The 13263-nt window shown below is 48.5% G+C and overlaps 1 protein-coding gene across 1 annotated transcript; it reads left to right on the forward strand.

The window, feature by feature from the left end:
• Positions 1-5422: 5422 nt before the first annotated feature.
• Positions 5423-9045, forward strand: LOC306939679 (E3 ubiquitin-protein ligase NEURL3-like). The gene is made up of 4 exons (XM_079524338.1): positions 5423-5544; positions 6891-7400; positions 8132-8296; positions 8785-9045. Exons 2-4 carry the CDS (start codon positions 6938-6940, stop codon positions 8943-8945), a joined length of 789 nt encoding a protein of 262 aa, XP_079380464.1. The 5' UTR covers positions 5423-5544; positions 6891-6937; the 3' UTR covers positions 8946-9045.
• Positions 9046-13263: the final 4218 nt, after the last annotated feature.

Raw genomic sequence — 13263 nt, forward strand, 5'->3', positions numbered from 1 at the left:
GGAATGGAATGTGATGTCGGACAGGCTCGGGTGGAGTGAGGGGTCGTACCGGGATGAAGAGGACGTGAATTCTGAACACCGCAGGAAGGCGAAGAAGGCGAGCAGGAACATGCACTCCAGCGTGGAGGAGATCTGAGGGGTGAGGTAGCCGGCGCGGAGAGTTTGTAGGCAGAGGAGGAGTAGGTCTGACGTCAGAGGATGGCGGCGAGGCGGGACTGGTATCTCCTGGCGCTGTAGGCCGCGGAGCAGCATGGAGAGGTGGGGATGAGAGGTGGCCGGGTTTGGAGATCCGTCTAGTAGACGGAAGAAGAAGTTGATGCCGCTGAGATAGACGTGCAGGGTGGAGGTGCGGAGACGGAGGCTGGAGTGGCTGTGGGTGAGGAACGCGGCGAGGGTGGTGACGTCGGACGAGGGGAATGGGATGCCGGTGTGCGCGTGAAACCTCTTGAAGGTGTTCCAGGCGGTGAGGTAGCTAGAGAGCGTCCGGGGGGAGAAGCCGTTGAGGGCGTGATGACGGGATTGCGTGATGAGGTGGTGTAGCTGGGTGTTCAGAGGAAGATGGTCTCGGAAAATGGAGGAATGGGTGCTGGATGAAGGTCTGCTCCTGGAGCCAGCTGACGAAACCTCTGAAAGGAAAGACGGGAGAGGGAATCAGAGATTAGATTGGCGTGCCCGGGGACGTGGGCGGCGCGGATGATGAATTGGTGCGTGACGGAGGTCCAGGTGAGACGGCGAAGGAAGGGCATGATTTCGGGGGAGTCGGAGCGGCCTTTATTGATGATGTGTACGGTTGCCTGGTTGTCGGTGTGAATGAGGATGGACTTCTGTGCCCACTCGTGACCCCAAATGAGCGCAGCCACCACTATGGGATATAATTCGTGGAGTGCAGAGGAGGGGTGAGTGGTGGGGGGGGTGAACGCGAGGAATTCGGGTGACCAGGCGGACGCGAACCACCGACCTTGGTGGTAGGCGCCGAACCCGAGTGAGGGGGCCGCGTCGGTGTAGAGTTGGATGTCGTCGGGGTTGGAAGTGAGTGTGTCGTAAAAGAACGTGATGCCGTTCCAGTGCGAGAGGAGGTGAAGCCAGAGGCGAAGGTCGGTGTGACAGGAGTGGTCGATGGGGACTGTGTCGTGCAGTTTGGGGACGGAGTTGGCGGTGGAAAGGAGGTGGGAAATGAAGGGACGGCCTTGGGGTATAATGCGCATGGCGAAGTTGAGGTGACCGAGCAGGGCTAGGAGTTGCCGTTTGGTGCAGGAAGGGGCCAGGAGGTAGTTGTGCAGGAGGAGGGTGATCCGGTTCAGCTTATCTAAGGGGAGGGAAGCCTTGAAGGCGACTGTGTCCAGCGTGATGCCTAGGAACTCGAGGGTGGTGGACGGGCCGATGGTTTTCTCCTCGGAAAGAGGGACGCCGAGTTCTGTGAACACTTGTCTGAGTGTAGAAATGCCGTGTGCTGGGGGGGTGGAGGGGGGCTCGACGATCAGGAAGTCATCGAGGAGATGAATCAGGTGGGGAATGTGGTGGTTGTTCAGGAGGATCCAACAGAGTGCTCTGGAAAGGGAGTCGAATAACTTTGGGCTGCTTTTGCATCCGAACGCGAGCCTGACGGCAAAGTAGTAGGAACCCTTCCAGAGCACTCCGAAGAAAGCCCAGAAGTCGGGGTGTAGGGGCAGTACTTTGAAGGCATTTGTGATGTCCGCTTTTGACAACTGTGCCCCGTGACCGGCGAGGTGAATGAGGGTTATGGCGTTGCTGACGGTGTGATATGACATGGAGAAGTCGTGGCTGGGGATGGTGCTGTTGATGCTGGGGACGTGAGTGTTGTGAGGGGAGGAGAGGTCCAGGATGAGGCGCTTCTTCCCCGAATACTTCCTAGTGGCCACGCCGATGGGGTTGATGCGGTACACGGGGAAGGGAGGCGAGTCCAGGGGCCCCATCATGAACCCCTCCTCCACCTCCTTGGCGATTAGCCTGTCGACGGAGTCGGGGTCGTTGATGGCGGACTGGAGGTTGTTGCAGGTGTGGGAGGTGGTGGGGGTGACGATTAAGCCGGGGTGGAAACCGTGCGTGAAACCGTTAATTAGGAAGTTGACGAACGGCCGGTCGGGGTGGTTGCGGAGGGCGGTGGCGAGGGCTGGGATGATGATTGGTGTTTTGAGGAGGCTGACTAACCATGAAGGGGTGGGGTTGTGCGGGCAGGTGGTGCGTGAGTGAGGTCCCCCGCAGAACGAACAGGTGTGTAGGTAACGGCAGTTGGCGGCGACGCAGGTAGATCCGTTGAAATTGTTACATATCTGTCGCCCTGACTGGTATAAGAGGGGCCTCCCTCTGCTGTCTTGGGCATTGGAGGTGCGGGCGGGATCGGAGGAACGTGCAGGCTTGGGAATTGAGGGGGGGGGTGGGGCTGCCGAACCGGTGCGGGAGAACAGAGCTGGGATGTGGCTGGAGATGTTGGCGGGGGCCTCTACTCTCTTGTGGAGGGTCTTGTTGGGTGCCTTGTTGGAGGCCCTCTGGACAGCCGTGGTGCAAGCGGCGGACGGGTGGGAAGGAGCTCCGCACAGGTCACATGAGAGGGAGGCCCTGGCCGCGAACACCCTGCAATAAAGCTCGTAATCCAGGACCCCCCAGTATGTGCCGAGGTTGAGCTGCTGCACGCGAGCCGCCGCCTGGGTTGCGAATTGGATGTGGTAGTTGTAAAACCCCGTGCCGCCGAACCGAATGGCCAGGTCCAGCACCAGGACCAGGTACTGGTCCAGTTCGGCCCGACGGCCGGGGTAAACTACACATATCACGTCCCTGAGTAGGGAGAATGTGTAAGCGAACTCTGAGGGGGTGAGATCTCGGGAACGGGAGGGGAGGGACTGGCGAAGCTCGGCTAGGAGGCCGAAGGGGGTGGTTATTTCCCTATTGCGGAGGGGGTCGGATATGGAGGGCTGGATCAGTTCGGCCAGGTCGATGTACGCACCGTTGAGGATTTGCTGGCGGAGGGAAGCGGTGACTGGGGAAGGGCGGGTCGCTTCTGACAGGGGGGGAACGGCTGGGGTGACGGTGGCCAGGGAGTTGGAGGGGGCTGAGGGAGAAAAATGGCTGAAGGTGCCGGGTCCCTGAAATGTGGGGAAAAGGGTGGGGAGGGGATAATGGGCGGACGTGCGTGCGGGTTGTGGCTGGGAATAGAGGGCAGACAGCATGGAGAAGAGCTGAGCCGGTTCTGGGAGGTGGGCGGTGGGAGGAGCGGACTGGTGGGGGGGAAATGAGGTGGCCTGAGGGGGGTGCTCTGCGGGAGCCTGGGGGAAAGGCTCGGCGGGAGCGTGGGACGAGAGCTCTGCGGGAGCGTGGGAAAACTGCTCTGCGGGAGCGGGGGGGGCCTGCGCACGGTGGGTGATGCTGACCGTGCGGTGGGGGGGGGGGAGAGGTTAGGGGCCACTCGTCATCCGGGGAGGGGGGTGGATGTGCGTGACGACGGGACGTCCTGGAGCGTTGGTTTGGGGGGGGGGACTGGGGTGGTTCGGGAGCGGGGCGGCGCCGGCTGGATGCGCGGCCCCTGGCTCCGCGACCTCTGGGTGGTGCGTAGCCCCGGGTCGAGCGGTGGGCTGCGGTGCGCCGGTCGGGTGGAGGCGGGGGGGGCATGAGGTGCTGAGCCTGGGAGGGGGACGATTGGGGGTGCACGTGGTGCCGGTTGGGGGGGGAAGGCTGCTCGTGAGCCTGGGGATGGCCGTGGGCCTGGGATGGGGACGAATGGGGGTGCACGTGGTGCCGATTGGGGGGGGGAGGCTGCTCGTGAGCCTGGGGATGGCCGTGGGCCTGGGATGGGGACGAATGGGGGTGCACGTGGTGCCGATTGGGGGGGGGGAGGCTGCTTGTGAGCCTGGGGATGGCCGTGGGCCTGGGATGGGGACGATTGGGGGTGCACGTGGTGCCGGTTGGGGGGGGGGGCTGCTCGTGAGCCTGGGGATGGCCGTGGGCCTGGGATGGGGACGAACGGCGGTGCACGTGGTGCCGATTGGGGGGGGGGAGGCTGCTCGTGAGCCTGGGGATGGCCGTGGGCCTGGGATGGGGACGATTGGGGGTGCACGTGGTGCCGGTTGGGGGGGGGAGGCTGCTCGTGAGCCTGGGGATGGCCGTGGGCCTGGGATGGGGACGAATGGGGGTGCACGTGGTGCCGATTGGGGGGGGGAGGCTGCTCGTGAGCCTGGGGCTGGCCGTGGGCCTGGGTTGGATTGGGGGTGGGAAGCACTCGGTGCTGTCCGTGCGGTTGGGGGGGGGAAGACAGGGTGGGGGGCGCTCGGCGCCGGGAAGAGGGGGAGGGGGGAGTAGGGTGGGAGGGGGAAGGGGCGGAGGGCGCGAAGCGCTGCTCCGAGTGTGGATACGACTCTGAGTGCCGATCCGGGGAGCGCGGGGAAGGGGGCGCTCGGCGCCGGGAGGAGGGGGAAGGGAGAGGAGGGTGGGAGGGGGGGGGGGAGGGACGCACTCGGTGCTGTCCGTGCGGTTGGGGGGGGGAAGACGGGGTGGGGAGAGAGGAGGGACGCACTCGGTGCTGTCCGTGCGGTTGGGGGGGGGGAGACGGGGTGGGGAGAGGGGAGGGACGCACTCGGTGCTGTCCGTGCGGTTGGGGGGGGGGAGACGGGGTGGGGGGCGCGTGGCGCCGGGGAGAGGGGGAGGGGGGAGGAGGGTGGTAGGGGGAAGGGGCGGAGGGCGCGAAGCGCTGCTCCGAGTGTGGATACGACTCTGAGTGCCGATCCGGGGAGTGCGGGGAAGGGGGCGCTCGGCGCCGGGAGGAGGGGGAAGGGAGAGGAGGGAGGGAGGGGTGGTGGGAAGGAGCCTCCAGGGGACTGGAGGCGGAGCCGGTGTGAGAAGCCCGGGTGGGCGTGGCCCCGACGGTGGCTGGGGGCTGGTGGAGGTGAGCCAGGTATGCCTCGAATAGATCGGCCTTGCGGTCCGTTCGGAGGAACGGGACACCGTTTGCCGCGAGTGTCTGCTGCAAGCGGAAGACCGTCCACTCGGAAATGGACGGTCGGCCTGTTGAAGAAGACGGGCGCCCCTGCGATCCGCCGGTCGCGGAAGCGCCGTGGCGAGAGGTGGACGGTCGGAGTTGTTTGTCGGCCTCGGGAAGGCTGGATGGCGGCTCCCGTGGCTGTGCTGGAGAAAGCGGTTCTGAAGCCTGGACTGCGCTAGAACCGGGTCGGACCGAGGCGCTTGTTGCCGGGACTGCCGACGCTGTCTCGGAGCGTGGCGAGCCGTACCATTCCTCGTCTCCCGAGGCGTAGAGCTCGAATTCGTCGGACATGGTAGCGGCGGACAAAACGCGCGGATTAAATTTGTGCTCTAATGTAACGAGAACTCACTTGCACTGCTGTATTAGCTTTATAAACCGTATATAACAGCAGTGCTGACAGTATGGATCGAGGCGAACGTAACGTGAATGAGAGGAGGAGGAAAAAAAAAAAAAAAGAACGAGGAGCTTTACCTGACAGTTTGGTGGCACGGAGCCGTATCAAACGATTTGGTATGGTTTCGAGAGATCTGACAGCGCGAGGCGGTATCAAACAGGTAAGTAATGATATGAGGTGTGTATTTATGCTGTGGGGAATGTTGCGTGATTGGCTGCGCTGCCGTGGAGACGCGGGTGAACTTGACGAGGAGATAGGGATGGGAGTGATTTGGGTTGAGCAGTGGGTGGTGTCCACTCCTGAATCTACGTTGAACACAACTACATTTATTGTCAGTTCAAACTGAAATTTGTCTTGCGACACATTTCAGTGTGAACTGACAATAAAGTACTATATCATATCATATCATATCATATCATATAATTTAGTTTTTGCAAAAGAGAGCATGCTCTCAATGGTGTTCCCTGATTAAATAAAGGTCAATAATATAGCCTTAAACTAAATGATATGATATGATATGATATAGTAATGTATTGTCAGTTCACACTGAAATTTGTCTTGCGACACATTTCAGTGTGAACTGACAATAAAGTACTATATCATATCATATCATATAATTTAGTTTTTGCAAAAGAGAGCATGCTCTTAATGGTGTTCCCTGATTAAATAATATAGCCTTAAACTAAATGGCATAGAGGCATTGTTAACTTAAGTGGTGAGGATTTGCTAGAAGTGTTATGGGGGTGCAGTAGATTCATAATAAATATAGTTAATTGTAATGAGTACATGCAATAGAATTATTGGGAGTAATCTCCCGTAAATATGAATTGTGCATTTACTGGAAATAACTTGCAATATAGCCCGCAGCTTTCCTATCAGATAGGTAGAAGATTTATTGGAAAACACGAGACTCATTTGCTTCTAAGCCATATAACTCAAGGACGGACAGAGGATGTCATGATGAAACTGGAAGTAAAAAAAACCTTGAACAATGAATCAGAATCAACTTAACTCTAATCTACTGGAGCCCCCAGAGTGGCCATTGAGAGTGAAACAAATAAAATTGAATTATTAACTTGAGAGCTCAAGTTATGAGAGAATAGAGAAGAAATAAACACCAAATATAAATATCACGAAGGCAGAGACGAATACAACAGCCTATACATGCTGTAAGGTCCATAATTAAAATGAAATAAATAACAATGGATAGATGGCACTAAAGAAGACAGAAATGTCAGAATAGTTTTAACTACACAGAATCACAAAAGCACTGTAAAAGAAATTGATTTAACTATTATTATACGGTAAATCGATTATTATCATTTTGGTTATAAACGTCACTGCAGCTAGACATCCTATGTGATTATGAGTATATGACTTTATTTTGGATTCTTACTTTGTATACACTACAGTAATGTATACTGCACATGAAATGTACCAATACAAATGTATTGATTTATGCTGAAAAATGTAACCAATATTAGCTTCTCCCTTTTTTCCCACAAGAGTCCAATGCAAGCTTCAACTGTGGACATCAGCACTGCCTGGGTCCAATGAGCTTCCACAGAGAAGCCCTTGGAGATCAGCTGGCTCTGAGAATGAATAACCGATACGTGGAGAGAAATCGTGAGACTTTCCGAAATGGCTTGGCCTTCAGTACCCGTCCGGTCATCCTCGAGGAGAGGGTCCATTTGCGCGTGGAGCGCTGTGACCAGCACTGGAACGGAGCCCTGCGGTTGGGCTTTACTTCAATACCCCCACCATCGTTCCCTAACCTTCCCTATGTTCTAGGCATTCCTAAGTTTATCGGGACTCAAGGCTACTGGGCTTGTGCACTGCCAAGTAGCCACACGAGGCCAGGGGCAGAGCTGTGTTTCTGGGTGACTTCTCAAGGGGCGATGATGTACAAAGGTCCAGGTGGTCTAAAATACCGGCTTCTACAGGGGGTGGATGTGAAGAAGCCTCTGTGGGCCATGATAGATGTCTATGGACAGACACGAGCAGTACTGCTTTTAAGTAAGTCAATAATATCATGAGAAAGGCCTGACGACGAAATAAAAATAAAGTCTTCTAAAAGAATATATATTCAAAGATTTGTGCCGCATTTTTACGATTTTTCAAAAATAGCAGACCTACAAGCTCGTAGCACGCCACTTGGTGGCGCGCTATGAGCTTGTAGATCTGCTATTTTTCAATAGCTAAAGTATAACATAATGCTTAGTTAAAACACCAAAAGGGGTTCCCGTCCAGAATGGGTTAAGCGCAAGCACCACTACTCTGGGGTGAACATTAAATAGCAGCTCTACAATGCATTTGTAGAGCTGTTTGTTGACTTTCGTGTGCAGAGGTGCGTGCGTGTGTAGCTGCCGTGCGCGCTACCTTCACGTTCGGTCCTACAACTACATCACAACGACCCCGTACCGTATCTGTACCTGATACTGTACTGTATTCTGTACTGTACTCAAAACTATACGTTTATTGTTATTCAGTAGTTACTAGTTATGGTGCTTAGTGTGAAGGCCTCGCATTCATACATACACACAAAGTTAGTCATTGGAGCGGTATTGGAGCGGTGTGCACCGCTCAAAAAGGAGACGGCCAAGTATCGACCCTGCACTGGGGAGACCCCGGTCAATTAATTATAGCCTATACATTACAGTAGGGTTTAAGTGGTGTATCAAATAAAAAGATTGTGACAGAAATATGACTATATCACTTAAATTAACTGTTTGTTCTGTGTTCCACAGGGACAGAAAAGAAAGCGATTTTGAAGAAAAAGAGGCAAAGATCTTGTCCAGTTCCCCCATCCCCGCCTGCATCTGATGGAGACAGTTGCATGTGTGTGGACAAAGGTGATGTCTGCTGTAGCCCTCAAGACTTCAAGGATCCTTCAACTCACATTCCTTGCACTGGTTAGTATACATTGTATTACTATTGTATAGCGTATACAACATGAACTGAGTAATAATACCAATGAATGTGTGTACCAGTGACAATGGTATACACAGTAAAATCCTCAGTGTTAATTAACTGTAACTCTGATTTCATTTATACACTCTCAGAGTTAAATTAACATTGTGGATTGTTACATATTGCGTATACAGGACAGAAGTACATAAGAGTAAAATTATTTTTGCTCTGGTTTCCACAATCAAAATAGCACAATAATAATAGTAATAATTATATTATAATAGTGATAACAATAATAAACAACATACAAGGGGAAAAAAAGGAATAATAAGATAATTAAATATTATCAGTATATCAGACTGATTATCAGAGTATCAAGACAATGTGTCCGTTGGCCCTTTAGCACCTGATGTGCTTGAAGGTGTGCAAGGTTATACTACTAGGTCATAAACATTCAGATTTGACAGTGTACTGATTTGACTTCCTCCAGGCACACAATCCCATGAGGAGTGTGTGGTGTGTCGCTCTGCAACTGCGTGTGAGACTCTTCCATGCGGCCATCGGTGTCTCTGTTCCCATTGTGTCAGCCACGTCACAGCCCAGTTTGGAAACTGCCCACTTTGCCGCTGTCCGATTACATACGCAAGCTGACGTTTAAGATGCAGTGAAGAGCACAGTGCCAGATAGCAGCTACTGTAGAATGATCCAAAGTTCATAAATGTAAATTAGAGTACTTAACTATCATTATTATATTGTGCTTGTTAATAATTGCCATTGACTGAAGTATTGTACCATATGACATTTTACCACACTGTAACATTTTAGTCTCACCTAGTATAGTATCTGAATAATAATACAAATCTAAATAATTGCATGTTTCTGGTCAAATCTGCTGTGCAAATGTGTAAATATGAATAGAGATTATTTCCAGTATCCTCATGGCTGTTAATAAAATGATTGTTCCTGCTGTTGATCCCATTTCTTGTGAACTTAGTGGACAGTAAATTAAAAAGTGATTCTGGGAATAGAGAGTCTTGCCTTTTACTGTAATGGGTAAATGTAGTTGCTGTGACCCCATATTCACTTACTCTACCTAATTTAGAGCCTCAGATAAAATCTACAGTATAGAGAACATGATGTACAGACGTTTTGGGTGGAGGTTCCATATCTTACAAGTGCATGAAGACCCGACTGCATTCATTCAGTGCAGTTGCTGTGTCTGGTTACTATACTTGCAGTGGATAATCGAGGAAAAAAGGAAGACTAACGTACAGGTATAGAAATTATAAGATCAGTCCTGCACAGTGCACCATTGTTTCTGGAGGTGATGTCATTTATTCAGATGACATCACTAGTGGTGACACTTGATGGACATCCACCATGGGGCTTTCGTCTGTCTGGTGGCAAGGAATTCAGGAGGCCTCTGACTATTTCCAAGGTAAAAAGAAAAACCTATATGCAGCAGTGTTGTTTTCGTCGACTAAAACTAAGACGAAAAATGTTCGTCGACTACCTTTTTTCACTGACGAAAACTAAATGGAAACTAAATAAAAACTAAGTTATTATGACTAAAACTAAGACTAAATATACTGACAATATCGTCAACAAATAAAAACTAGACTAAAATGTTAGGAAGGGACTAGTGGACAAGAGATCCAGTATAAGTCATTTTACACCTGGTTGCATGCTGAAAATAGCCGACCTACAAGCTCACAACGCGTCGCAGCGCGACGCGTTGTGAGCTTGTAGATCGGCTATTTTCAGCAAGTGTAAAATCAGCCATTACGACGGCATCAAGGCCCGACAAAATACATTTTACTCGACTATATCAACTGTAAATTTACTCGACTAAAAAATTATGATATTTAGTCGACTAAAACTAGACTAACACTAAGACATTCCAGGTGACTAAAATGCGACTAAAGCTAAATGGAAGCCATTCAAGAGACTATGACTAAAACTAAAATCAAATTTTGCTGCCAAAAACGACACTGATATGCAGTGTATAAAAACACTCAACCTCTTGAATGCTAACGTTCTCATTTTGGTCGAACATTTAGGGAAAATTGTATATTTGTGTCTGTAGGTGAATGTGTCCAGTAGTGCTGAGCAAGCAAATTTACGACCCGGTGATGTCATATTGGAGATCAATGGAGAAAAGGCTACAGGGATGCTACATATGGAAGCCCATGACTCCATCAAGTACTGCAGCCATAAACCTACACTTCTTATATACAGGTAGGGGCAAAGGAATTAATGGAACTTACTGTATACAACATCAGTTTTCCTTTGGACGTTGGAGTTGGATAACTGTCAGTTTGTATTTTTCCAGACCAAGATCAATTCTATCAAGAGCCAGTCCTGTAAAGAGTGAAAACCAGTCCTATCAAGAGCAAAAACAGGTATTTAAATAAAAATAATAATAATAATAATAATAAAATTAAAATAAATTAAAATAAAATAAAATAAAATAAAATAAAATAAAATAAAATAAAATAAAATAAAATAAAATAAAATAAAATAAAATAAAATAAAATATTTTCAATATGTCAGTTAATGTTTCAATTATTTATTTACCAGTTAAGCCGTAGTTAAAAAGAGTCAATCTACAAGCTCACAATGTGTTGCATCGCAGATTCACAACACATTTTGTATAGCTGCTATAGCTGCTTAGTTTTTGGAACTTTTTATTTATTTTTTATGTTCACCTACTGTAATGGCATTACCGAAATAGGGACACCAGGTTGAAAGTTCTTTCACACACAAACAAATAAATAATAACAAATATATATATTTATTTTTTTTCAGGTTGCATTGAAAACATTGACAAAAGTCTTAGAAACTAGATCTATGGAAACTGGGACTTCTAAAGAATACCACTATCCTAACGAAGCAACAAAAAAGCTTCTGCCTTCCAGTTTCTCCCCAGTTGGGAAAACTAATGAGCCCTTCTTTGTCAAGAGCAACAGGTAACTTGTCATATAAATTAAATTAGGGTCACTAATATAATACTCAACTACTGTGCAAAAAAATACCACAGAATATTTCATGATTTTCATGATCTGTCATTTTCCAATGGTCAGTTGTGATGTCCCTAAGAAGAAGTATCCACTCCCTAAATTTGATGTTTGCCAAAAGATTCCGTGGAGCAGAGGCATGACAACAGCCCCACGGCAGTCCAACACATTCCATGTGTTACAGGAGGCATTGGAAGCTGCATGTCACACAAGTGAGACTTGGATCCCCCTCAGGGCTTTTCTCTTCACACACAGATGAGTAAGCCTGGGACTGAGGCTACCTCAGGGCTAGCACTATACATCTTATCTTGAGCATAAAAAGAGCCTCTGAGTAATAACCTGGTTGGTTTCACAAACAGGAGCAGGTCCATTCTACGGATCCATTTTCTTCTTAAGACATATTCCACTTCAGTGTCTTTTATTTCCGTGTTTTTTTATTTGGTGACCCCAATTTTCTCCTTCAATGGCAGAGTCAGCCTTGGGTGCTTGTGGGAGACTACAGCCTAATCCTAAAAGACAATTCAACACCTTGTTTAGAGGGCAGAGATTCCGTACCTGTGAAACCTGCGGTACTCCCATTGTGTAAGCATCCCTGTGGTCATTTTGTGATGTATGGCAATATTCACATCAGAGAATTGACTTTCATACATGACAATGGGCTTATAATATGATTTTGTTATAACAGAAATTACAGTGGTGGTAGAATAATGCAAGCAGACATGGAGCCAGATGCACTCTTGTTTCTACCTTGTTGATATGTACTTGTGTATACTTTGACATGCAGTAAACTGTGATATTGTGACTTTTGCCTACCTTTTGCAGTTATGGTACAGTTATATTCTGTATAATGAGGGTGTAATGTAGCGTACAACCCTGTCAATAGTCGAGAAAAACAATGATTCTACCTCTAAAAGTACAATAGTAATTGAGTCTTATTATTATGTGTGCAGCACTCAAGCTGTCAGGATCAGAGAGGGACGCGTACGCCACCAGGAGTGCTACTGCTGTAACGACTGTGGTCTGAGTCTGCTGAGGAGAGGACACTTTTGCGTGGGAGAGGAACTCTTCTGTGGTAAACATGCGCAACAGAGATATCAAAAGACAAGATGAGACAAATATTGAAATTTCATACACTGGCAGTTTTTTGTGTGTGTTATAAATCATTGTAATCTCAATTTAAAAAAATCACACCCGTGTGAAGTGAGGGGCACTAACTCATGTTGATTAGGTGATGTAATGGTGATGTAAAACAAACGGTGCCAACACAAACATTAAATTACATTAACAATAAAGAGATAATATGACGTAATGAGGGACAATATGATGTAAATTTTGATTTTCCCTTCATTGTCAATGGCGTTTTTAAAACAAACATTGAACTAAAAACAAACATTAAACCTGTGGGGCTATAGCGCCCCTCAAAAATATACGTTCACACAAGTCTATGGTTTATTTAACCTATATGATACAGAGCGGATGAGGCAGAACAATGAGTGATGATGTGTGCTTTCTTTATGGTTATTTGTATTTTGTTGATGTCTCATATTAGTCTTAGTTTTCTCTGAACATATCAGTGTATTGGAATGTTATTCTCATGTTTAACCAGTAGGTGTCAGTCTGCCAACATTGTTCACATTTGAAATCTTAGTTACCAGAGGTTTATCAGAATTTATAGTGTTTGTTCACAAAGAAAATTAGACTATATGACATAAAGGAAAAACTATAAATTGAGGCATAAATATGATCTCCATTATTGGTGAAAATATCCGTGGATGTGATGTTTATGAAAATTAATACTCTGTAATTCTTCTCATGAAAATGTAACAGCAAACTTACATGTAATTATGAATGAATCTACATAAAGAATATTATTGGTCAAACATTATCAGAATCTGAATTATTATTATTATTAATTATTATTATCTTGGTATGTTTGCCCATAGACTATAAAA

This window comes from Electrona antarctica (assembly GCF_951216825.1).
Source record: "Electrona antarctica genome assembly, chromosome: 16".
Taxonomy (NCBI): Eukaryota; Metazoa; Chordata; class Actinopteri; order Myctophiformes; family Myctophidae; genus Electrona; species Electrona antarctica.

Excerpts from the sequence above, each read along its gene's own strand:
- LOC306939679 (XM_079524338.1), top strand. The coding sequence starts at position 6,938 with ATGAGCTTCCACAGAGAAGCCCTTGGAGATCAGCTGGCTCTGAGAATG. Across the intron at positions 7,401-8,131 it reads ACGAGCAGTACTGCTTTTAA|GGACAGAAAAGAAAGCGATT; the intron begins GTAAGTCAATAA and ends TGTGTTCCACAG. Across the intron at positions 8,297-8,784 it reads AACTCACATTCCTTGCACTG|GCACACAATCCCATGAGGAG; the intron begins GTTAGTATACAT and ends GACTTCCTCCAG.